Source organism: Chanos chanos, chromosome 10, assembly GCF_902362185.1.
Source record: "Chanos chanos chromosome 10, fChaCha1.1, whole genome shotgun sequence".
Classification (NCBI taxonomy): Eukaryota; Metazoa; Chordata; class Actinopteri; order Gonorynchiformes; family Chanidae; genus Chanos; species Chanos chanos.
The window spans coordinates 7,328,639-7,353,735 of record NC_044504.1 but is presented as its reverse complement, the minus strand read 5'-3'; the positions used below and the strand labels follow the sequence as shown (position 1 = coordinate 7,353,735).

At 42.7% G+C, this 25,097-nt stretch overlaps 1 protein-coding gene across 1 annotated transcript in view; it reads left to right on the top strand.

The window, feature by feature from the left end:
• Positions 1-25,097, top strand: part of LOC115822720 (bromodomain adjacent to zinc finger domain protein 2B-like) — a 50,852-nt gene that overhangs the window by 19,798 nt on the left and 5,957 nt on the right. Inside the window, exons 2-27 of the mRNA XM_030786634.1 lie at positions 1,439-1,588; positions 5,825-5,998; positions 7,320-7,478; positions 7,955-8,148; positions 8,684-8,890; positions 9,310-9,930; positions 11,156-11,840; positions 12,364-12,591; positions 12,984-13,044; positions 14,100-14,208; positions 14,573-14,674; positions 15,308-15,518; positions 15,806-15,898; positions 16,008-16,069; positions 16,439-16,504; positions 17,901-17,966; positions 18,494-18,538; positions 19,081-19,113; positions 20,342-20,407; positions 20,692-20,832; positions 21,302-21,556; positions 22,114-22,337; positions 22,749-22,823; positions 23,091-23,319; positions 23,712-23,771; positions 23,906-24,050. Of these exons, the coding sequence (XP_030642494.1) occupies positions 1,441-1,588; positions 5,825-5,998; positions 7,320-7,478; positions 7,955-8,148; positions 8,684-8,890; positions 9,310-9,930; positions 11,156-11,840; positions 12,364-12,591; positions 12,984-13,044; positions 14,100-14,208; positions 14,573-14,674; positions 15,308-15,518; positions 15,806-15,898; positions 16,008-16,069; positions 16,439-16,504; positions 17,901-17,966; positions 18,494-18,538; positions 19,081-19,113; positions 20,342-20,407; positions 20,692-20,832; positions 21,302-21,556; positions 22,114-22,337; positions 22,749-22,823; positions 23,091-23,319; positions 23,712-23,771; positions 23,906-24,050 (4,459 nt within the window). The 5' untranslated portion in view covers positions 1,439-1,440. The remainder of the gene's footprint in view (positions 1-1,438; positions 1,589-5,824; positions 5,999-7,319; positions 7,479-7,954; positions 8,149-8,683; positions 8,891-9,309; positions 9,931-11,155; positions 11,841-12,363; positions 12,592-12,983; positions 13,045-14,099; positions 14,209-14,572; positions 14,675-15,307; positions 15,519-15,805; positions 15,899-16,007; positions 16,070-16,438; positions 16,505-17,900; positions 17,967-18,493; positions 18,539-19,080; positions 19,114-20,341; positions 20,408-20,691; positions 20,833-21,301; positions 21,557-22,113; positions 22,338-22,748; positions 22,824-23,090; positions 23,320-23,711; positions 23,772-23,905; positions 24,051-25,097) is intronic.

Here is a 25,097-nt window from a genome sequence, read left to right as displayed (position 1 = left end):
TATTCAGCTGTTCATCCCTGTCTCTCCAGTCTCTCTCTCTCTGTCTCTCTCTCTCCAGTCTCTCTCTCTCTGTCTCTGTCTCTCTCTCTCTCTCTCTCTCTCTCTGTCTCTCTCTCTTTCTCTGTCTCTGTCTCTCTTTGGTATAATCAACAGCTGTAGTTCTGCGGTGAAGCTTGTGTCACCTGGGAGATGCAGAGATTGTTTATGTGTAATGATACGATAACAGAGCTGAGTTTGTAAAACACAAGATGCAAAAACCCTGACAGAGGGGTTTCAGCTGGGCCTCTCTGTCTGCATCAGCCTGTGCCAAGACCGGGAGTAGCCGTCTAGAGCTAGAGAAGGGCCGGGAGACGAGAATCCAGATCACAGAATAATTTGTATTTCGGACAGCACGATGTTTTATTTTGAAGGTAACAAATAACTAATATTTTCGTTCTATCTCCATTGTAACTGTCAGTTCTTTGTAGCACCACTTCAGCAGTTTGTTCATAATCACTATGAGCTACTGGGGGAGTCGGAATTGTTTTAGGGCTGACGTAACCCAGGCAGCTACCGATCTGCTCTAGCTTACTCCTGAATGAAATAATTCCTCTTGTCTTCTCCTGTCGCACAAAAAGAGAAAGCAAGAAATCCAAGATAAAAATCACTTTGGGCTTCGTTTTGTTGTTTATAACGCAAGAGGCCGTGTGGGCAGTGACAGGTTTAACGGGCTTTTTTTTTTTTGTTGCTTGTTTGTTTGAATAGCAGATAGCACATTAGGCTATTTGATTTTTTTTTTTTTTCCCCTCCCATCATGCCTGCGGTCTTACTTAACTAACCAGAAATTGTACGTTTGACATCCCGGGGAGAAAAGGATCATATGGAGCGTACATAATGCTGGGGAAAAATGAGGTAACACAGAATGGAAATTTCACTACACTAAAGACGCCCAAACCCAGATTAATCCAGAGCGAGGAGGACAAGTCAGCTGAACGTGAGCCAGGTGCAGCCGATGAGTCAGACTGTGGAAAAAGTCTTAACACCACTACTTGCGCATGTGTGGGTGCGAGTGTTTATTGTTTTATACGTACGTGTTTGTGTGTTTATATTCCTTTATTTTGTTTGCTGTCGTTTTGGAAAGTTTGTATGTTTGCGCATGTAACACACTGATGTATTTAACTCCATCCCTCCACACATGAACGCGTCTGTCTATGAGAGGTTCGGCAATAGAAAACAGGACTTGTCCATTAGTAAGCGTTCAACAGACACTTCTCCTACGTTCTGGCCTCTGACAGTGTGATAATAGACACTGTGGCAGTGGGCAGGGGAACATTTCTCTCTGGTAATACTGTGGAGGGCAGTTCTGTCTGCAGAGTTTGAGAGCTCCTCTCTCTCTCTCTCTCTCTCTCTCTCTGTGGACGTACACTGTGTATCTGACGTATTGCATTGTGTTTGACAGGTATGGAGTCGGGAGAGAGACTGGCCTCAGCAGCATCTACACAGTCCTCTGTCCATGCCACCTCCCCGCCAGCCTCCACCCAGAAGCCTTCCACCAAAACCAGCCTGAGCTCCAACCACAGCACCCTCAGCTCCACACTCAGCACCTGTGGTAAGAGCTCTCTGACTCTCAGCACTGTGCCTGTACACACACACACACACACACACACACATTCACACGTTTGGTTTAGTGGGGACTTTGCATTGACTTGCGTTTTACTGTAATGACAGGATAATTGCTTAACCCTAACCCAGTGCCTTTAACATAAACAGTAGAATATTTTGACATGTTTGAACAATGAGAGCTGTATGAAATGATGACCAGCATGTATCACATGTGTCAGACATTTACACCCCCAACAATGCTGCAGTAACCTAAGAGACACACACACACACACACACACACACACACATAAACACACAATCACACAAACACACATAAACACCTATACACACAGAGCATTTCTCGTTTGTCCTCTCGCATTGTTTTCCTTTCACGCACGCGAAGATGGATTAATGCATGTGTAGACGGTGAGGATACATACCTGCACACACTCTAATCTCATAACTAAAAATGAATACACAAATACATTATACAAGGACCGCTGCTGTTCTGCCTCTGCAGTGTTTTCGGTCAAAGGTTTTTAGAGACCAAGCCACACACTATTAGTGTTATGATTCTGTATGCGGTCCTAATTAAAAAAAAAAAAAAAAAAGTTTTCCCTGCACACAGCTTATTAGGAAGGCAAAGAGCATGTGAGTGGTGTGTTAATTAGTGTGTGTGTCATTAAGGCAGGGACAGCTCCTTGGTTCAGCCCCTCTCACACTTTCAGACAGTTTGGGTGGATATTGAAAAGCTGTAGCATTAATGCATCCCAACAATTAAAAAGCCCTTTGTAATATTCTCTCTGCTCTCTCTCTTTCTCTCATTTTCTCTCTCTTTGCCCCCACCCCCTCCCTCTCGTGTCTCCACAACCTTTAGCTTTCAGTTTATCCCCTTGTGATAGGATGTGTTTGTAAGCCTCAGAGAGAAAGAGAAGAGAGAGAGAGAGAGAGAGAGAGAGACAGATGCCGTTAGCGTCCTCTGTTTTCTCACAAATAATTGTGGTCAAATCCATTATGAGATGAGCTGTGCTGATCCATAAGCTGTCACACTGACCAGAAAATAACATGCAAATTTTTAAACTGTGTAATTTGTAATTTAAAAAATATCTTTCATCATAAGAAACAAAAGGAGTAGAAAAAAAAAAATCTTCCCTCACCCTTTCTCGCTGTGGCAGTGAAGTCCCCACTGAAGGTTCTTCTCATCCATTATACATGATATACTCCCCCTGCCCCTCTCTCTCTCACACACACACACACACACACACACACACACACACACACTGTGAGATTTTCTCTGATAGGTAGCTCTGGCCCGCTGCTGAATTAAAAGCACAGCGGTACCTCTGAAGTCGTGTTGGAATTGCGAGAAGAAAATGAATTGTAGGTATTCTTTTAAGAGATTTCCCGTTCCCCTGAGGAAGAGCAGCATCAGTTACAGCCACCATGTTGAAAGTATTACCTCTTTTTTTTTTTTTTTTTTTGGAACAGAATGATTTTAAAGCTGATTCCTGCACTGTTCTTGTTAATTTGTCAAATACTGCTTTTATTTGTATTATGTCATACCTATTGAATTATGTCTCGTAAAAGCACTTTCAGGATTTTCATTATCGGTAGACAGAGACGTGGCTGGGGTGAGAGAGACAGAGAGAATCTCACCTTTAAGAAAAAAAAAAAAAAAGTTCTGCCCGTTTTGAAGCGACAGCTTTCCTAACCACGTTTGCAGTTTTATTTCTAGACGCAGTCCCGGAGCAAATGAGCGCAATTAAACGCACTTCTCACCTTCTTTCTCCTCAGGAGGTCACAAACGCAATTAAAGCAAATGTGTTGATAGATTCTAATTGACAGGAACAAATGATTGCCTCTCAGCCTCGTGTTCCACTTTAAAAAAAAAAAAAAAAAAAAATGCCCCTCCCCCCCGCCTTTTTTTTTTTTTAGGGGAGGAGAACACAGAATTCCCAAATCCTATACAGTACCCCTAATCCCGTACGTCTGCCGTCCTCTGGCCTTTCCAGCCCCAGACTGTTTTGATGAATCTATGGTGGGTAGCACATTAATATTAAAGGCGTATTTGCAGATGTCGTCGGTTGAAGATGTGAGGTCGAGGAGACGGTTACTGTGCTTTTGGGGTGATGCTGATATCGACTGGCTGTTCCCAGTAGGCCTGCGTGCTGAATCTGAATCTCATTAGAATCGGATTCAAAGAGGGAGAATTTGTATTTTGTATGTAAACAAGCATGAAGATGGCAATAAAGAGAGCGTTTTGTACCTCTTGGAGATATGACACTATCTCTCCTCGGGGGAAAACCCCGTTTTGGGGTTTTGTTTGTTGTTGTTGTTGTTGTTGTTGTTGTTGTTGTTGTTGTTGTTGTTGTTGTTGTTGTTTTGCTTTCTTTTTTAGGTGGTCCTCAAGGATTTTCAGCAATTAATGATTTACTAATAATAAAAAAAAGATATTCAACTAACCAAACCTGATAATGTCTTGAATGTTTTATTACTGTTTAATAATGTATTGGAGTGAGATATGAACCTCATTCTTACATATTCGTTTTTTTCTTAGCTAATCATCGACTCATTGTTAACATGCCAGTGGTTTTATTGGGCTGAAAAGTCTATCTGTGAAAACATGCATGTATAGTTAAAGGATCACTGAAATATGTGATGAAATATGTATGACTGAAAACGTATCATTAGACCTAATTATTTTCAGGCTAATGACGAGATGATGAATTTTCATCTTAGTCAGACAGAGCCATATTGTCATTGGACAATGTCAGTTTGAATTGTCTCTTTTGAATTCTCAACATTTAAACAGGCCACATTGCGTATGTTTCATCATCACTTCACACTAAACATGCACATACTGCCTGTGATGTAGAATTCTTTCTCTTTTAAGGAACAACCTCCCCTCTCTCTCTCTCTCTCTCTCTCTCTCTCTCTCTCTCTCTCTCCCTCTCTGTCTGTCTGTCTCTGTCTCTCTCTCCCTCTCTGTCTGTCTGTCTCTCTCTCTCTCTGTCCCTCTCTCTCTCTCTCTCTGTCCCCCTCTCTCTCTCTGTCCCTCTCTCTCTCTATCTGTGTCAGTGCTGCTAATTGAATTTTCATGATTTGTGTCCTGTCTGTTCAGCGTCTCTCTCTTGAAAGGAAAGAGTTCAGCTTATGTGGCACTGGATGTCAACCTTGTCATTTCTAAATATCAGCCCCAACACTGACAATCTACCTGTCACAATATTTGTGTGTACGAGTGTCTGTGTGTGTGTGTGTGTGTGTGTGTGTGTGTGTGAGTGCGTGTGCTCACTAACAGACAGATGCATTCCAATAGTTTAAAATGGTTTTCACGACTTGTTTGTTTGGAAATAAACAGCGTTGATATTCCCGAATGACAGCTGATCTCATTGCTCTTTCCGTCTCTCTCAGACAGTTTGTCTCTCTCTCTCTCTCTCTCTCTCTCTCTCTCTCTCTCTCTCTTTTTCTCTTTCTCTCACCCACACTCTTTGAAGTGGCGTAGTTTGTCTGTCTTTTGTTGAGTCTCTGTATGACACTAGACTGATGTGTTTGGCTTTAATATAACTGAGGATTTATCACCTGCTATTTGCAGATTGCAAATCACAACACATTTCACATCACAATTTTCATCTGTCTCTATAGCTTTTTTTTTTTTCTTTCTGCAGTATGACTCAGAAATGGAACGTTACCACTACCGATCATTTAAAATAGCTCTAACTGTCAGATGTAAAGAAATGTATTTTCCCCAGCCTTGTGATTAATTTTCATTCCCGCATCAGTTCAAAAAACTGTAAAACATGTATGATTATTCTGCTCTGCCTGGGATTCCTTTCTCCCTGATCGCCCCCCCACGCCCCCCCCGCTTCTTTTTTTTTTTTTTTTGAATCTTCGTACACAACCGTTTAAACACTTCAGGCCCAATTCACATAAGCCCTTGCTTTGCTGTTCCATCCGCAAATGTCTTTATTGATAATTCATAAAGCACCTCATACCAACCAGAGACTGTTAGAGATCTGACAGAAGATTTTATGCTATTAAACTTGAAATATCCTACTAACTAATAATTTAACAGGTTGTTTTAGATATGTACATGGCCAGCTTTAAGTCAGCGTTTCTCTAATCGATTAATGAGACAAATGCAACCCATCACCAGGGAGTACAGAAATATTCTCTCCAATGGGTAGTTAGCATTGGAGCAGCTTTAGAGCGTGTGTGTTTGTAATTGATGAATTTGGTTTTGTAGGGCACTTATTCCGGACGGGGAGTGACCAGCCGCTGACCAGTGCCTTCCCCGTGATCGGTCACCCAGCGTTCAGCCTCTGCTCCACCAGCTCCAGCCGCTCAGAGTTTGGAGGTCTGGGATCACTTGGTGTGTCTCCAGCTCTAGCATCACACCCAGCATTGGGAGTTTTTCCAGGTGAGCAGGCCAATAAGAAAGATTTGTCACAAATGATGGTATTTTGCAAATGGGGAGGTTTCTAAGAGCTAAATAAAGCAGTTGAACGAGACTTGCTTTTGTAAAGTTTATATATTTTGTAGTGGTTTGCTGACCATAAACCTTGATATGTAAGCATTGTTGTAGATTTTCTACTTGACCAGCTCCAGCCACAGAGCGTTCTCTGCCCAGCATGCATCACCTTTATGATATCGTCTATCAGTGAAGCAGTCTGCATTCCGGCTTTGACATTTATAGAGGAGAGAATTGTAAGGGTCGGGATGTTGCTTTGACCTTAGGAATTGGACACTACCACACTTTTCTGTTTTTTTTTTTTTTTTTTTTGTGACATACCATGTGTTTAGCTGTCTGGAACACGAAGGAAATAAAGATATTGGCCGTCTAAGGCTTCTAGAATCGTAACTCAGACATTTTCACTGTGAAGGACAACGGCACAGCCAATTGGTCCTCAGAAACGGCCGTTTCTAAAATGCTGCGGGGATGTTTTGCTGCTGAAATTCAGTGTTTATTTATTTAATTTTGTATATGCTGTTATTCTTGAGTTCCCATTTGTCCTAAAGTGGATGTTTAAAAAAAGGGTGTTTTTGCAGCTGGGAAACATCTCAGGCACATTGGGCCGAGAGACGGAGAGTTGTCCTTAGGGAAGAGCTGGCAAATCTGCTTTGACTTTAGTATTCTCAACATGTTTATCGTAAAAGGATGAAATCAAAGTGAATGGAATGCATTGGTCATCTGCACACATTACAGTTCAAAGACAGAGGAGGAGGGGGGGGGGAGAGGGCAGTGCACTAAACTGTCTGTGTGAAATGTGTGCAGTGTAATCATTTAGATGGATTTTTCTGTAGCTCTGAAACGTTTAGCAAATGGATGGAATGTCTGTTCTTTATAGATCCCTTTCTTCTTGGAAGAATGATGAGTTGGGTTTGTTTTGTGGAGGCTATACGGTCGAAGCTAAGTTATGAGAGAACGCCTATTAACCTGTTGCTGTACTGGAAATATATATTTTGTGGGATTTTTGTCCTGTGGTTGTTGATCTAGCAAAACGTCCATGGTTCTTCCTAGGAGAGTAAAATGAGATAGAGGACAGTAATGCCCTAGAAGAGGCAAACAAGTCTCACACGTAAAAGAAAACTGGATGTCTGGTTGAACCAAAAGTACCTCACTACTACCTCCTGTAGAACTTTGGACTTGTCGAAATACTGTGTTCCTAGACTGAACGGAGAGGAGAACCCGATCCTAGGTCTGCCAGACTTGAGGATTTCTTTTTGACTGTCTCTCACAGAATGGTGGCGTGCGTCTGAGGCGCAGGGAGGGGGTCCAGCTGCGTTTTTCCCCCCTCTTCTGGGTCTTCCAACTCTATTTACCTCCAGTGTCCAGAACAAGGACCCCAGTTCATACCAGTCTCACACCCCCAGCAAGAACGGACGGGCCGCTGCCAAAGGTAGCACCCTTGTGCCGCCTCAAACGCCACGGGCTTATAATATGTACAGTAGTCCTCATTGGTGCAGGGACGAGTCAGCATGAGTTTAATTGCCTACAGAACAAGAGTAATTAATATGCTTATCAGTTTTGCAAGAGGATGCAGGAAATGGAACTTTTCCCCTGGTCTGACATTTTAAGAAAACTACCCAGACCCTTAGCAGCAGTTACCACACGAACATTTTAGATCCACATATGACTTTACAGCATTAGTTTCTAAGGTGCTTTGTGCTTCATTTATATTGTTCTGAATTAGCAAATGTTAAAAAAAAAACCAAAACAACTTTTTTTTAACTGTAGTGGTCTGACCTATAGTTGAATTTTGTCATTTTTGTAACACACCCTTACAATATTAAGCGATTGATTGGAATATTGTGGGGTTAATTGTTTGCAGGTCTTCATAAAACGTATGATGTTCGTTTGCACGTGTGTCTTTAGGGGTAAACGGAACCCTGAACGGCAGTGTCATCTCGGCCTCATCTGGTAGAGGCTCTTCCTCTTCCTCCTCTTCATCTTCTCCAGCACTTAAACAAACCAAGCCTCCCAAAACCAGCAGCTCCAGCAGAAACAGTAAGAGCGCCCCAGACCTGAGTCCTGTACCAATGAAGCCCAGCCTGACAAGTAAAGATAAGGTAACCTTCACTTTCATACAGGCTAGTATACATCACATCGTTTTAGGTTAAAAACAACAATAACAAAACAAAACCTTTGTTTTAAATTGCAGCTTTCATACAGTATTGTCACCTCTGTGTTTTGGAACATGTGTCATTGGGTGAAATGGAAAAAAAAAGTGAGGAAAAAGGAAAACAAAAACGGATAAGCAGACTGTAAACGTGTTCCCGCTCTAAGCGATTGTTAACAGCGTGTTTCTAAGCGTTGTTAGATGTTGGTTGTATTGAAGGTAAAGTTTGTTGACTAGACTTCTTTCACCTGAGAAGATAAGTGAAAGCACATTCTCAGGAACAGCTTCTGTGCTGTGAGACAGAACTCCCCATTCATTTCAGTAAAACTGAACTCGCCGTTGACTCCTGTGTAAAGATCCATTGTTACTCCTGCAGTATCACTTCTGCCTCGGTTTACTGTCATGGTATGTCGTTCTGAGAGATGTGCTGTTTTTGGCGCCGAGACCAGCTGCGGTTGAGTGACACCACTCTTCCCATCTACTAGAAACTTCTCAAGAAAGCGTCGGAGATCTGCAGTGACAGCGACTCAGGATCCAGCTCTGACAGCTCCAGCGATGGAGGGAGTAGCATTGACTCAGAGGATCTTGACGACGAAGACGATGATGACGACGACGATGATGACAATGACCCGAGCAATGACACTGAAGACTCCGACTTGGAGAAAGAGCGTCAGGTCAAGAGGAGGGTGAAGGTGGGTAAAATCTCTGGATCCAGCCCTTCTGTATGCTAAATAACGGAAAATGTGATGTAGCCTTAGCTACACTGGTCAGTTTTGCTTTGTGCAGAGGTTGGAGCTGAGCTAATGACAGCATAAAAAAAGGATTATTTCCAGAGGGGGGGGAAAAAAAGTTTTTTAGCAGATTCGGTTGATGAGTAAAACTTGTTTTGGCATGTTAAGCTCTCTCCATAGGTCTGTCTGCACTACAAAATGTCAGCACAGGTCCAGTGATGGGTGGCCCACTGCGTGTCCACTGGGTTGTGTGGACGTGTTTGTTTCTGTTTTTGTGTGTGTGTGTGTGTGTGTGTGTGTGTGTGTGTCAGAGAGCGAGAGAGACAGAGTGAGAGAATATGAGTCATATCTGACACTGTGCTGTCTTCTCTTTCTCCTAGGAGGTGACACAAAACTCAGCTGACAGTAAAAAAGGGCGCTCTACCACCACGGAGGACAGATGCACCCCGGACCGTGGGGCTGGTTCGCTGCGGAAACGTTCCCAGGAAGCGCACCTGTCCCCCTGTTTGCCCCCTCAGCTGTCCCCTCAGCCCCCTATTCTGCCCCAGCCCCAGAACCTGCTTTTCCAGAGCTCCAGAGTGAAGGATGAAGCTAGCAAACAGCACACCAGTGTCATCCAGTCCACCGGGCTAGCCGTTAACGCTAAACCCTTGGCCTTGGTCACACAGCCCCGCCGAGAGACCTCTCCCAAACTGCCTGTCTCCCCGCCCAAACTGCTCTCTCCCTCCTCTTCCTCTTCTTCTCCGAATCATCCCTCTATCTCTGCATCGCCCAAGCCTCTGTCTCACTGCCCGTCTCCCAAGCCCCTTTCTCTCTCCTCCTCTCCCAAACCTCCACCCATCTCTTCCTCCCCTAAAACCCCCACACTCTCTCCGTCTCATAAAGGCGCCACCCAAACCCTCTCGTCCAAACTCGCGCCTCTGTCAGACAGCCTGAAGACATCCAGCAGGAAATGTCTCAGTGACGCACTCATGCACATCAACAACTTCAAACTGAAACAGGTGAGAACGAGTCTCTCTCTCTAATGCTCACTTTGCTTCGAGTTATGATCATTCAGATATATGAAGTAACGTGAAAGAATGTCTCTTAGAGCAACGAGACGACACTTTCTGATTCCAGTTCACCTTAGTGTCGGATAGTTGGGGCTTGACAAGTTGATTGAGATGCTGGGCTGTAACTGAACTGTACTGTCCATGGGATCCTCACAAATCTTCATGTCACAAGACTGGAGAAACCAGTGCTTGCTTATATGTGTGTATGCACTATATGCACTTCGCTATGAATGAGCATGATGTCGGTGTTGTGATTTGCATGGTTAAACGTAGTGGTCGTCAAGCTGTTTGCAAAGCTCTTTTTTCTTGTCGTCAGTGGCAACAGTGTATTCCTGATAGTCAGTCTTTCTGACATGCACGTTTGAAAAGGTCAGTGTGCGTCTGAGACTCAGAAAATGAAACACCCAAACACCGTTATCGGCTGTTTGATAGCGTTGCATGCTGCTCCGCTAGGGGTGTGACAAAGTGACAGATCTTTCTGCTTTATTGGGAACACTTCAGTTAAGCTGACAACTAATTAACTCTGTGCTAGTAATCATCATGGCGGAGGACAACGTGACAATTTCTAACCAATGTAATTATCATCAGAGTGAGAGAAGTTGGTTTGTAACTGGGCATGTGAGGTGGACTGTGAGAACTGAGAATTTAGGTAGGAAAGTGTTGGAGAACCAGTCTCGTGCCATGGGCTTTGCAGGACAAATTATTGGAAATGCCAGAGGAGTGAAAATTAGATTTACCAACCCCTGCCACACATGTACATATACACACACACACACACACACACACACACAAATGTGCAGGTTGGAAGTACAGTGTTTTTTTGCTGAATTGCTGCATTATTGATTGGTGCTTGTCATTCAATGACAATATTTATGCGTTTTGTTGAAATAATAATTCGAGTCATGCATACGATGCATTATTATTATTATTATTTTTTATTTTATTATTTTATTTTATTTATTTCTATTGTGGAAAGTATTTATAATGAGGCATAATCTTTGACATTGTCAGGAAAACCATGTCTGTTTTTTGCATTTCATAATTTAGAATATAATGGATAGTCCTGCATTTTTGCCATTGCCTCTGTAATTTACATAAACTCACAGTGATTGACAGCCGGAATAATTGCCTTTTTTTCCCCCTTTTTCATATATTCTAACCTTTCCTTTCCCAGGAGTACCTCAAACAGGCATTCTCTGCACAGCAGAAGAGTCTGCAGGAGTCAGGCAGGACTCAGAAGAAAAACTCATCCTCTGTACTCTCTGTCCCTAATTTCTCCGCGGACCAAGCAGTCAACAACAAATTCCCGTCTCCAAACGACCTCAGCAACACCTCCTCCACCAGCGCCACCCCCTCAAGCCTCCTGCTGTCCGACTCCCTCCAGAGACACACCTCCGCGAATGGAATCATCCAGAACATCACGCAGGACGCCCCCCTGGCTCTCATCACCAAACCACGCAGCCAGAGCCAAAACCCCGCCAAACCTCTACTGGCCGCCACCAGCCCCTCCTTCAATATGCCCATTAACCTCACCACAGGAGTAAAGGAGCACCCGTCCAGCCCTGGAGCGCTGGACAGAACCTCCTCTTCGCCCAGGCCGGCCCAGCGGCCCGGCAAGCGAAAGAGCTCCAGCCGCAGCCAGGCAGGGGATGCTGTTCCCCGCAGGCCCCTGGTCCAGTCGCTGGTTAACCTGTTCCGCAGTGCCGAGTCAGACATCCCCAGCAGCAAAGACTCGGACGAGTCAGCGATGGATGAGGAAGACATGGATGATGATGATGATGATGATGATGATGATGATGATGATGACGATGATGACGACGATGATGACGATGACGATGACAACGAAGAATCTGATGATAGCCCATCAGGTCAGTAGAGCTGTTTTAAAATCAAAGTTCAACTTTGAAAATGCACATAAACAGAAGATGAAACACTTGCGAAAGTATAAAGAAAATTCATCACTGAGCTATGAACATCTGAACTCTCATGAACTCTCTGGCTTCAGGTCAGCTCTTGTGCCAATGTATTTACAGTATTACTTACCTTAAAAAAGAGACCTCAACAGCAATTATTACTGGTACTTGTTCATTGGGAGGCTCTATACCTGGATAAGAAATATTGTTTGGAAATATTGTCTTCTACTCCATATGCCTCCTCTAACTTGCGCTGGATAAGAGCGTCTGATAAAAATTGTGCTTTCTGTGGGAAATGCTTTTTTTCACTTGTAGTAAGATATGGTTAGTGTAATACCATTTGCAGATATTATCTCGCTGACTGTCAATCGGTAACCCTAAAACCTCCCTACCGTCTCTCTCTCTGTCCTGACAGATTCTGACAGTAATCTCAACAGTGATTCGGACGGCTCTTTCCATGATACTGAAGAACGGAACGGAACAGGAACGGACACTGAAGCAGAAAGGACTCCACTCAAACTGACCAAACGTTGCTCTGGACCGGACATTTCAGCCAAGCTGACTGAAGACTGCTCCCCCCTAAACCTGCAGCTCATTAAGACCCACAACATGTCCACACCCACCGTTGTGACCAGCTCTGAAGGATTGCCCTATCACAGCCTGCCATCATCGTCATACAATATGGCCACGCCCCCAGGTACTGTTCTATCAGGAGAAACCGCCTGTGTCACAGAGAGTTCACAGTATATGCGGGATTTGTGCATTCACTGTCAATACAGAGTGACTCTGCATCACAGAAACACACTGATTCTGAGTGCTACATTATATTCCTGTGTTGTACTGTAAGCTGAATATAAAATGTGTGTACTGTGAATTTATTTACAGACGTTGAAAAGTTCTACAATTCAAATTCAATTTAGATATAGAAAAGTTATAAAAGTCTATACAAGGGTGAATCGGAAATACAAATCAGTTTTCACACGAAACTGAAGCTACTAATGAGTACAGGGCCTCTTTTCTGTACACTCTGGTAGACCTCTGAACAAATCCAGTGAGTTAGGCACTGACTCGCACCTTTCCTTCACCCAGGATCAGGAAGGAGGCGCAGAGTGGCAGACGAGAAGGAGCTGAGGAGACCTCTGGAGTGCGGGTAAGAGGTTCACCGTTTATCACTCTGTGTCTGGACAGGGCGACTTTAGGGAACCCAACATTTCAGCGGCTGTCACACTTTCATACACACTGATCATCGCTACAGCCAAAGATAAAGATGTTATGAACCCCCTTTTCTTTTTGGAGAGGTTTATGGTTTGGATTTTTAGTCGGACAAAACGGTACACACCGCTGTTCCCTTCTGTAGTCAGGGCCTCAGACCATGCAAAGAGGACAGGAAATCAAATACTGCTGCACTGCCAGGAGGGGTTAACCACAACCAACTTTAGCACACTTGCACATGCATACACACATGCAACATTAACAAGCCTTTAAAAAATTGCAGATCAAACCTTTCATTTGCTGCATATTGTTTTCATCAGTCAATACTGAGGAGGGAGGCAGAGAAGAAACGAGAGCTCGAAGGAGTGCGAGAGACTAAGAGTGTGTGAGAGAATGTGAGAGAGTCAGAGTGTGAGAGAGTCAAAGTCTGTGAGTTTGAGAGAGTCAGAGACTCAAAGAATGTGAGAGACTCAGAGTCTGTGAGGTTGAGGGGAATGTAAGAGATCGAGAGTGTGAGTGACAGACAGATTGCAGGCCTTTTCTTTCAGATCCACAGGTGCACTCTTCGCTAGTCTGTAGCCTCAGCCAGCATACACATCCACACATCCTACAGCTCACAGCTGGAGACGCCTCCCACGCCTCATTTAGACAGCTGACATACTGAACACTAATGATTCCTGTATGCTGGTGAAACTAGAGTTGTCTGGAGTGTGAAGGCAGAACTAGATTGGACTGTCAACACTAAAGCCCAATCTAAAAACAAACCTACCCAGTCCTCTGCAGAGTAATCCAACTGCTCTAGAAGTTAATGACAAACCAAACACATTACACAGTTGTCAAAACAGCTGTGTACAACAGAGCGTTGTTGTCAGAAAGTTATGAAAATGTCGGCATGTCAGTTCATTTTGAACGGGTTTTTTGGTGGATGTTAGCCTGGTGAAAGAATGCACGTACATCATATAGTTGATCCATAATCCTTTTTCTCTTTCTCAGGTGGCAGAGAGAGACACGCATTAGGGATGTGGGTGGGCGTTTACAGGGCGATGTGGCATACTACGCCCCCTGTGGGAAGAAGCTGAAACAGTACCCTGATGTAGTGAAGGTAACCTTACCATCATGGGTCACGCCAAAACTCCAGGCAGTCACACTAGAAAGACAGGAATCCTACTTTGTGTCCATCCATGACTTTCCCTCTCTTAAACAAATAACTATTCAGAACTTATTAAGTTGTGTTTAGCTCCTGTCAGCTTCTTTGTGTGAATTTAACCGACTAAAACTTTTCAGATATTGGAACTGATTTAACGAAGCAAATAGGTAAACAATTTTTCTGTAATGAAAAACCATTGACACGGCTATTTTTGTTTTGTTTTATCTTGTTTTTGGCCAGTACACCCCATCTGACTTAACCATAGTCCATAGTGTGTTATTGTCTTTCCTTGATAATGGTTGAACATTCCCTTTTGTAGTATCTGGCCAGAAACGGAATATGTGACATCACACGAGACAATTTCAGCTTCAGTGCAAAGATAAGGATTGGTGACTTCTATGAAGCCAGAGACGGACCTCAGGTGACTGGTTCTGCATCCTTCACAAAGAGTCTCTCTTTGAAATGTACACAGAGCAAAACAAGAACTTCAGGCTTTTGTCTTACCCTCACGGCTGTTAAAACCCTCATTATGTAGTCAAAGCAACCTGCTTGAATCAGTTTGCGTTGTCCTCACAGGAAACAGTTCTGTTGTAATCTTGAATCTGTTGGTGCTTTTAACAGTTGGAGGTCAATTATGCAACAGAAAATTGGTATTTTGAACAGGGAGTTTTTAATTTTGCAACAGCAGTGTGTAACAGGAAACAGACTCTCTCACTTTGAATCAGTCGTATATAAAAGTTTACCTGATGAAAGTCTGCCAAAGTTCCTTTTCTTCACTCAGGGTGTGCCTGCATCTAGAGGTCTGTATTTCCTGCCTGTCCCACCTGGTCATTGTGTTTTTAACCACAAGTTACCCAATTTAGATTTAGAGAACAGGTTCACCTTTAACAGCCTGACCAGATTTGTTCTCTATGCCAAGAATAACATGAAAATAACAAAAAAACAGTCACATAATGACAAATGTTGGTCAGCTTTACTTGTTTTAAGTAGAAGGTCTCCAGCTTCACCGTCCAGGGTTGTCTTTTCTGATGTAGCTGCTGCTTTCCTGCTGTAGGGTTTACAGTGGACGTTGCTGAAAGAGGAGGAAGTCCCTCCTCGTATCCAAGCGATGGAGGGGCGACGTGGACGACCCCCGAATCCCGAGCGCAGGCATGCAGGAGGTGGCTCCATGGGCAGGCGGAGAAAAAACCAACCTACGAACATGGGCGAGGTCGAATCTCCAAACACCGCTGATGCTAAACTCCTACGCAAACTGGAAGCTCAAGGTACCATCAAAATTAAGGATTAATTTTCATATCCTGCTCACATATACTGTACATTATGGCTACCATATGTTAGTAGTTAGTAAACATCAGACCATGGACCCACACAGGCATTTTAAAGACTTTTTCTGATTTGGACTCCTAGTAGCTAACACATGAAATCACTTTGTGTGCTCATTAAGTCTCCATCACACGTGTTTTACTGTGTTGACGACCATTACTATGCAGTACCAATGACAGGACATAACAGTATGTCTGTGTTCATGGCCTGGCTTCTACACTTTCTCCAGAAATTGCCCGACAGGCAGCTCAGATCAAACTGATGCGCAAACTCGAGAAACAGGCGCTAGCTCAAGCTGCCAAAGAAGCCAAAAAGCAGCAAGGTGAGCGTCTGACTTCCTGTGCTAAGATGAAGTGATTATTTGATCTCTCTGGTCTTTTGCCTTTTTAAACCGTTAGCTGTGTTACTAAACTCGGCACGTTCATTTTCAGCCCTCATGGCTGCCGAAGAGAAGAAGAAACAGAAGGAGCAGATCAAGATTCTGAAACAACAAGTAAGAATTTCAGCGCAGACCAATTTCACCACCAGAGATTTAGTTCATGTCAGGGTTTCCAAGCACATAAACGCTCAAATGCTAACAGGACATGGATTTTATGGTGGCATCAATATCTTGATATTTTCTCAGGGGTGAAAAGTACATGTATGAATCCTGATTAAGAGACCTTTTTATACAGAGGAGAGCTGCTTCAGAGTATGCAGTGTGTTGCTGAGGACTTTGAAGATTCTGTTTTCATTTTGAATGGAAATACTCATATTATCCACCTGCTTTGTAACGTACACCGTTTAAAATACTGCATCTCCACTTCTTTTGCTTTTCTGTTTCTTTTTTTTTTTTTCTTTTTTGCCCCTCTCCTTTCATCAGGAGAAGATCCGGCGTATTCAGCAGATCCGGATGGAGAAGGAGCTTCGTGCTCAGCAGATCCTTGAGGTATTTAAAAAAAAAGAAAAGAAAAGAAAGAAAAAAATGGTTGTAATTTCAGTCTTTCTACCCTCTCGCCACTCAGCATATATGCCTGCTAGAAGGGCATATCTTTATATTGAAAACCATTTATATTAAAATATACCGAAAATGTCTATATGTAATACAAAATTTTCATCCACCTCCTGCAGTTTTTTATGTAAATAAACACTTATTAGATAAACATTTCATATAAAAGTTTGGCTCCATTGTGACTTAGCATAGGAGAGAAAGAGTCCAAACACACGCTGGGAATCAGAACTGTTTCAGCGGGTATTTTTGCTGCCCCGAGTCAAAGTTGGGTTGACACGGTTGACAAGCCAACCTTAACAGCTAGTAATTACATATTTAAATTTTTCCTTAATTTATTCTTGCTGGGTTTGGACACTTTGAGTGTGTGTGTGTGTGTGTGTGTGTGTGTGTGTGTGTCTGTTTTTTTTCCCCCTTTCCCTTTTCTTTTTCATTTCTTTTCTTTTCTGAGTTAATGGGATAAAGTCACGAGTGCCTTCAGATCTGAGACACGCACTCTTCATATTAAACAATCACTCTTGCACATAAGAGGCTCACTCCACTAATCCACACGCTTTTTAACTGTCTTTTTAATTCATGACATAAAACAGTACCCCAGGACAGAGCTGCCTCTCTCTCTTTAGTCATATTGGTAATGACACAAAAAGCACTTTCCACAGTTGGACTCCTTTTTTTTTTTTTTGTAGTCCTATGCAAAATGAAAAATGGAAAAAAAAAAAAAAATCCTCTTCAGCTAAGAATTTAACCTTGTAAACTTTAACAGTTTAAGGCTGAAGATTCTTATAGCACTCAGTATACAGAATGGTGTTTAATCATTGACAAATATTCTGACGAATAGCTCTTTTCATTTGTAGCTATAAATGTGAAAGGAATGAGTCAAAAGCTACATTCTGCTCTAGGCTCATCTCTCTCTCTTTAGCCTAATGTTTTTTCTCCAGCCAGCAAAGAAGAGTCATTAAAAGTACAGGGAAAAAGAGCAATGGTTTATGGGTAGTGGGAAAATAAATGACCTCTCAAAGACTTTAAATATGTGTTTGGTACAAATGTGTCATGCTCACAGTCCATTAAGCTCATAATCAGATGCAAGTTTGTGTTGTCGTGATTGTAATTATTACAGATTACTTGCAATTATAATACCAAAACACTGCGTTGTCATGGTAGGTTGTGATTACTGTCTTTTTGATCATTAGACATGCCGCGTATGCTTTACATGTAAAGAAAGTGCAGTTGTAACTGTTTCTCTCAGATAGGTGTCAAAGAATCAGGTGTATTTATTTCTTTATTTAATGATTTGTGCTACATGACCTTTTGACCTTGACCTGTTCTCCACTCATAGGCCAAAAGGAAGAAGAAAGAGGAAGCAGCAAATGCCAAAATACTGGAGGCAGAGAAACGAATTAAGGTACACATTTTTACCCTGGACACACACACACACACACACACACACACACACACACACACAATGCATCTGAGTGGCACTTGTGCGATGACCGTTTTGCCTGCCTTTTCTCTCTCGTCCTCTTCCCTGTAGACCGTTGTCACATTAAGGACTGTTCATTGTCCCTTTAGTGCTGCGTTAAACCAAGTGTAAGATAATTCCCGGGTGCCCAGGAGGGCGGCGTGTGAATGCGGGGGTGAATGTCCCCCCTGTCACTCAGAGCAGAGACCTCTTTGACTTAATCCCAGTCAGAGAGAACAGTGCGCTGTGCTCACTTTCTCCTACGCGTGTCTGACAACGACTCCAGCATTTCCATTTCACATTAGCACAGACCTGCCCCAGCTCCACACCTGTCAATCACTTTATTAGGATCTGAGCTCAGAGTGGAGGTGGTGGAGTGAGAAGGCTCATCCGTTTGTGTCAGCGCTCTCTCTCTCTCTCTCTCTCTTTTTCTGTTATGGAAATGAGAGTGTTTGTGTTTTAATTTGCAGGAGAAGGAGATGCGGAGACAGCAGGCAATCATTCTAAAACACCAGGTATGCATTGCAGTGGTCAATCATATTACGCAGGTAACACTAAACATAAAACCTGCTCTAATAGTGGACCCTCACTAGTTATGAGCGCATGTAGACAGCTTACAGTGTGTTTACAATAAACATGACTATGCTCTATGTTTTTGGGGGGGTTTTTCATGGATACAGAGCAGTATCACTTCCCTGAAAATGACACAAGATCACAATAAGAGGACGATTAAGGGCTTACCCTAGTCTGACCTAGTCCTCTAGTATTAACATTTTGGAAAGTTTTAATTGAGTTTTCAGCGTTGTTCCCATCACTATTACTTACGCCTTCACACTGGTTTCTAGGATGAAGGCCTTCTTTTATAACCACTTAATACATTTCTTTTAAAGCTATCACATTTTCTGCTTTTTGGGGCTAATTTCCATTCTTGTTGGGGTCGGGTGGTTTCTTTCAGTGGAATCTCTGGTTAAAAATGGTTAAACGTGATTACTCTGTGATTTTCAATATATTTTTTTTTCTTTCTGCTTTGTAATACTTTGCCAACTCTCTCTACCAGGAGATGGAGAGACATAGGCTAGATATGGTATGGGTATGTTTATTTTCGTACATCTAACACAGCATTGTGAAATTGTTGTGATATGGTTGCCATAGCAACATCTAAAGCATAGCAATAGCTGCTGTCCTTCCTACATTCTTCTGCATGGCTTTTCCTCTGAGGTGCATTGCATATCTTTTTCTCTTTACTGTTGGGAGAGAAATGCTCACCTTTTTTTTTTCTTCTTTTTTTTGGTTTGTTTTTTGTTTATGTTTACATTGGTCAGCAGTGCACATGCTTTTTGTCTGAGCAGACAATTTGTTGCCTTTTTTTTTTTGTTTTCTCCGTTTCGTTTGTTTTTTGCTTGCTGACTTGATATTCAGTCTCGTAATGTCCATAGAATGAATACACACTGCTTTGACCTGCTCTGGTCTGTTTGGCTTTACTGAGTTCAGTTCAGATCATGCACTTTCCAAAATTCCCATGTCTCTCATTTGTTTTGTGAGTCATTCATCTGACGTTTGTGAGCCAGTCACACCTACAGTCCATTCAACCTCTTAAAATACAATCCTCAGAAAACACACTTCCAGACAATCCTCAGAAAACACACAGTCAGTCTGACTTCTCAAGTCAACTTTTAACTTACGACCTTTTAATCTGTAACTTGACTTCATTTGGATTCTTTTCCAAAATTCTCAGTTGTTGCAGAAGAATTGGGCAGTCTGTATACCATTGTTACCTCTCCCTGCTTTTTTTTTTTTCTTTTTTTTTTTCCCTGAACTTTCCACCACACTAAGAGGCTGCCGTCAGCTGATAGATATCTCATGCTTACATAGCTGAAAAAAAGCTTCTGTCTTGTTCTGTACACACACGTTTACAGTTCCTCACCAATACTAGCCTGGCCAGTTTCCTATGTGTCAACACGCTTGTGTAGAAAAGGCTGATGTAACTTGATATGTTGGCTTCTCATTTGACCTTATTCTCTGTTGCTCCCACCTTTTGCTTTCCAGTTGATTGTATATTACTTCCTAAGGCTCTACTAAATTACACACAATATAGGTTGTTAGAGTTGTCACTTGTGTTGTGGCTGTTTGTGTATTTGTGTCTTGTTTTCGGCTGAGCAGTTAAAATGGTATTAAAACAGTAGAGACTCTTTGCATCTCTAATTTCTTCTCTCTCTCTCTCTCTCTCTCTCTCTCTCTCTCTCTGTCTCTCTGTCTATGTGTGTGTGTGTATGTATGTATGTGTGTTTGGTATGTGATGTGTGTCTGTGTTGTATTAGGAGCGGGAGAGACGCAGGCAGCACATGATGCTAATGAAAGCCATGGAGGCCAGGAAGAAAGCAGAGGTGTGTATCACGCCCACTCCTCCTTCAATCACTTCCCCCATCTCTCCTTCTCCGCTTTTCCTTCTCCCTCTATCATCTTTTTCTTTTTTTTTTTTCCCTCCCAAAGTATATGGACTGTGAATAAAACAGCGAAACCCTCCCCAAAGCAATTTTCAAAGAAAGTGTCTGCAATTTAAAAGCCAGCCTTAGTGTTCAGCTGAATGGTAATGACCTAATCCTTAACATGCTGGTGTGCGACAGTGCTGATAGCACGCTCTGTTAACCTGCCTCTAATTTGGCTGCAGGAGAAGGAGCGTCTAAAGCAGGAGAAAAGGGATGAGAAACGTTTAAACAAGGAGCGCAAACTGGAGCTCAGGAGGCTAGAACAGGAAATGGCCAAGGAGCTGAAGAAACCCAACGAAGATATGTGTTTAGCAGATCACAAGGTAATTACAGGAACAATATCCCACGCGGATCAGCAAAACATGGTAAAACTTGGGAGGAGAAGTTCTTCCCCAAAAAAAAGAAATTGTCTCGGATAGGGAACCTTATCCCTTCTCACAAAATACAGATGTTCTTTTGACTTGACAGTTATAAATGGTGGCGTTCTGCTAATGGAGTTACAATGGGAATGACTGTCGCGAGCGGCTTCCCTGTTTCCTTCTGACATCACATATTGAATTATTGGACCGAGGATGATAGTCCAAATCAAAATACTGCCATCAAGTGGCTACTGATGCTGTTTGGTTTGAGAAAAAGGTTTTGGTCAGTCATTTGTCCTCGTATCAGTCTACCAGAGACATTTCTCTGTGTTTAGATATTTCTGTGTTTGTTTTTTGTCTCTGGGGGTGTGTGTGTGTGTATGTGTGTGTTTCAGCCACGGCATTGTCATTTTCCCGCTCTCTTCCATTCCAGCCTTTGCCGGAGTTTTCCCGTATCCCGGGCCTGGTTCTGTCGGGCAGCTGTTTCTCAGACTGTCTCATGGTTATCCAGTTCCTGCACTGTTTTGGGAAGGTGCTGGGGTTTGACCTCAGTACAGACGTGCCCAACCTTAGTGTGCTCCAGGGTGGGCTGTTAAACATAGGGGACAGCATGGGCCAAGTCCTGGACCTGCTCGTACGCCTGCTGTCCGTTGCCGTATGTGACCCGGGACTGCCACCAGGGCACAGGGTGAGAAATCAATGAGACATGGACAGCTACAAACACGATTAGTCCCACACCAAAAAACACACAAACACATAAATACACACACGTAAACACACAAAATTTGCAACTCAAAAACAGTATGTCTATCATTTTATTTTGCATATGATGAAATGCGTCATCACACAGTATACCTAGTCATACTATACACTGAACAATTTACATTTGTACAGGCTGTTCCAGACCTAGTCAGTGCACACACATTCTGCTGACATAAAGTATGTCTGTGTGATCGGAACACACAAGTAGGACATACTCTGACTTCAATTAACGGCCTTATCTCTTCTCTCAAAGCTAGCAGTGTGTTTTTAGCCCTTAAAAGGGTATCTCGAGAAAGAGCCGAAATGAAGTTCATCCTAAAAGCAATTTCAGCCTGCTAATCTCGCTAGTTCGTCACGGTTCCCTCATTCCCTCAAATATTTCACAAAAGACACTGACAAAATTGAAAAGAAATTACCCTTTTATGGATATAAAAGAAAGAGAAAATCTTTGAAAGGCAGAGATACATCCTTTCTGTGTTTCAGACTAAGACCGTACTGGGCGACCACTTGACAAACGTTGGGATAAACAGAGATAACGTATCTGAGATAGTGCAGATCTACATGGAGGCTCACTGCAGAAAGACTGAGCTAGCCGGTCTGACCGAGAGCCTGAAGACCAAGGCCTTCCAAGCCCATACGCCTGCACAGAAAGCCTCTATTCTGGCCTTTCTGGTGAACGAACTGGCCTGCAGCAAGAGCGTGGTCAGGTAAGCGGGCACCTCCTTCCATTGGTTCATAAAGGGTGTGGACAGGAATGGTGTTCAGTGACTTGATTGTACAGGATGTGGTAGACCAAAGGACTCAGCTAGCTCTCACACTGGACATGATAGGTGGAATGTGTGAACTGAAAAACCGTGTCGATGTGAAATAAAATTTGCTCACGTTGGCAGAAAAAGACCCACATATGCAACCATTCTGTGTTGTTTAAGCTCTGCTCAATGTTTCTGTTTAAACAAAACAAATGAATCAAGGAATAATTGTACTACGGCGTTAACCGAAACAACACCAGTTGGCTGGAGATATTTCTCCAGAATTGAGAGAGTTGTATCGGGTTGTTTTAGTGTGTTGGCCCTGCAAGATAACAATTCATTTTATACCCCCTTTTTTTTCTTCCTCAGTGAAATTGATAAAAATATTGATCACATGACTAACTTGAGGAAGGACAAATGGGCCATTGAGGGCAACTTGCGCAAGTGAGTATATGTTTGTAGGCATATGTCTGATGTTTTAGTGAACCAGAAGCAAGGTCCATTTTAAATCATTTGTTCAGAAGAGAGCAGTTAGGACACTGAGAGTAATTCTATCAGTAACATTTGTGGCCTGTTCAGTTTATTTTGCCTCATTGTTTTCTTTGTGCCGTCCTGGGCTTACAAATGTAAAACAGCTGAGCAACTCTGCTAAAACATGTGTATTGATCCCATTCGATATCTGTATGAGTAAACAAACTAATAAACACGTAGACTGAGAAGCATCCATGCCAAGAGGACCGGGAAGAAAGACAGCGGACTGGGAGTGGAGGAGAGCCAGGCCCTGGGGACACCGGCTTCCATACGCAAACGTAAGCAGAAAGGAGTGGACAGCGACGAAGATGATGATGAAGATGAAGACAGCGAAGACCAGGTGGAGGAAGATGAGGAGGAGGAGGAGGAAGTGAAGAAAGGGAAAAAAACAGAGACCTGTGAAGAAGAGGTGAGTTTGACCGCTCCGCCGCTGTTCCCTCGGGGCAGGATGACTCATCATATCTTTTTTTTTTTTGGATCATTTTCCTGAGCAAGGAATCGTTTTCTGAACGTTTGGTTGCCGGCGGCACGCTCATGCCACTCTCGTTTTGTACCCCTCTTTTTTCTTTTTTCTCGCTGTTCGTTTTTTTGCTTTGTTTCCCCTTTTCTTTCTTCTTTCTTTTTTCTCTCCTCTGCCACATTGTTATGTTTGCATATTCATCGTGGTATTACACACGCGCTTGTTGTTTAAGTCCAAAAAATGTGAAAATGAATGAATGACAGAAAGACAGAAAGACCCACACTGTCTGGGTTTTTCCATCGTAAATGCCAGTGTCATGCTAAAGTAATCTTGTTTTTTAGGATGAAGGGGATCAGACCAGCGTGGAGGAGTTAGAGAAACAGATTGAAAAATTAACAAAGGTAAACAGTATCTGGGATTAAATAGATTGTTGTGGTGGTGGTTTTGTGCTTTTTGGGGGGGGGGGGCACAGTGTAGTCTGTGGGGATGAGAGAGAAAGGCAGACGATATTAACGACGGCCTGCATCTCCTATAGCAACAGACTCAGATCCGTCGGAAGCTGTTTGAGTGTTCCTGCTCCCTGCGGTCGATGATGTTTGGACAGGACCGTTACAAACGCAGATACTGGGTGCTTCCTCAGTGTGGGGGTGTGTTTGTGGAAGGAATGGAGAGTGGAGAAGGTAAGAGTCTTATCTTTCTAACATCTCAAGATGCTTTGTCCCATACATGGGACTACTGAGTGCAGTAGTGCTCGATGTAATATGAAATAATTTTCAGTCATTTTAGAATGTTAAAATCTTTGCTTGTGTTTGGTTTTGTGTGTGTGTGTGTGTGTGTGTGTGCTTGTTGACACAAGCAGGTTTAACTTGATTTTTCTCAAAGTGAGAATGTTTTTTTTTTTTAATCTAAACATTCAAGATATAATTGTAGTCTTTGGAATGTAGAAATGAAGGTCAGAGTTGAGGTGGTGTGTGTTTAACCAGTTCAGAGTGAAACTGGATCCCATGTGGGACTGATAAATACTGTTCTATGTTGAGAGAGTGTTAATGTCGTTGTAGGTTGGAGTGGTAAAAGATTTGGACATTATGTTTATTATTTAGATGCTATAATTGCGTAAAAGTAAAGATGCAGCCATGAAAGAATTCCTCCGGTAAATGTACAAGATGGAAAAAAAAAAAAAAACAGACTACAATTAATAAAACACAACCTTTTTGAGATTTGATGGAGAATTCTTAAAGGCCCTTATTTCTCTGTCCTGCGGTAAACAAACCAGACACTTCATCCTGTACAAGTTCTTTTGTGCACCAACAAAGGTAAGCATTTCCTTGAATAGGGCCATGGAGATCTATCTGTGCTGGTACCACTGTTGGCTCACTTCCTGCTGCCATGTCCTGTTCCATTTCAAAGTTCTTTGGCACCACTTTAACACTGGCCAGCTGATGCACCCATACTGATAACTACATGCCAGGGCAAATACTGTAGCCAGGCCTATGAGCCAGGCACAGAACTGCACACGGACTTGCACCTCTTTGTTTAACGTCTGCATCAGTGTAGTCAAACCGCAGCAATTCTTAAAATACCCTGCAAGCAACGTGTTTGTAGGGTAAACATGCATTCAGTCGGTTACCACATGATGATAAAAATAAACATTAAAAACAATGGCTTATGACTGACTGTACAAAATGAAACAAGTAAGGACAGTTGGAGTAAATATAAATGTATTGGAG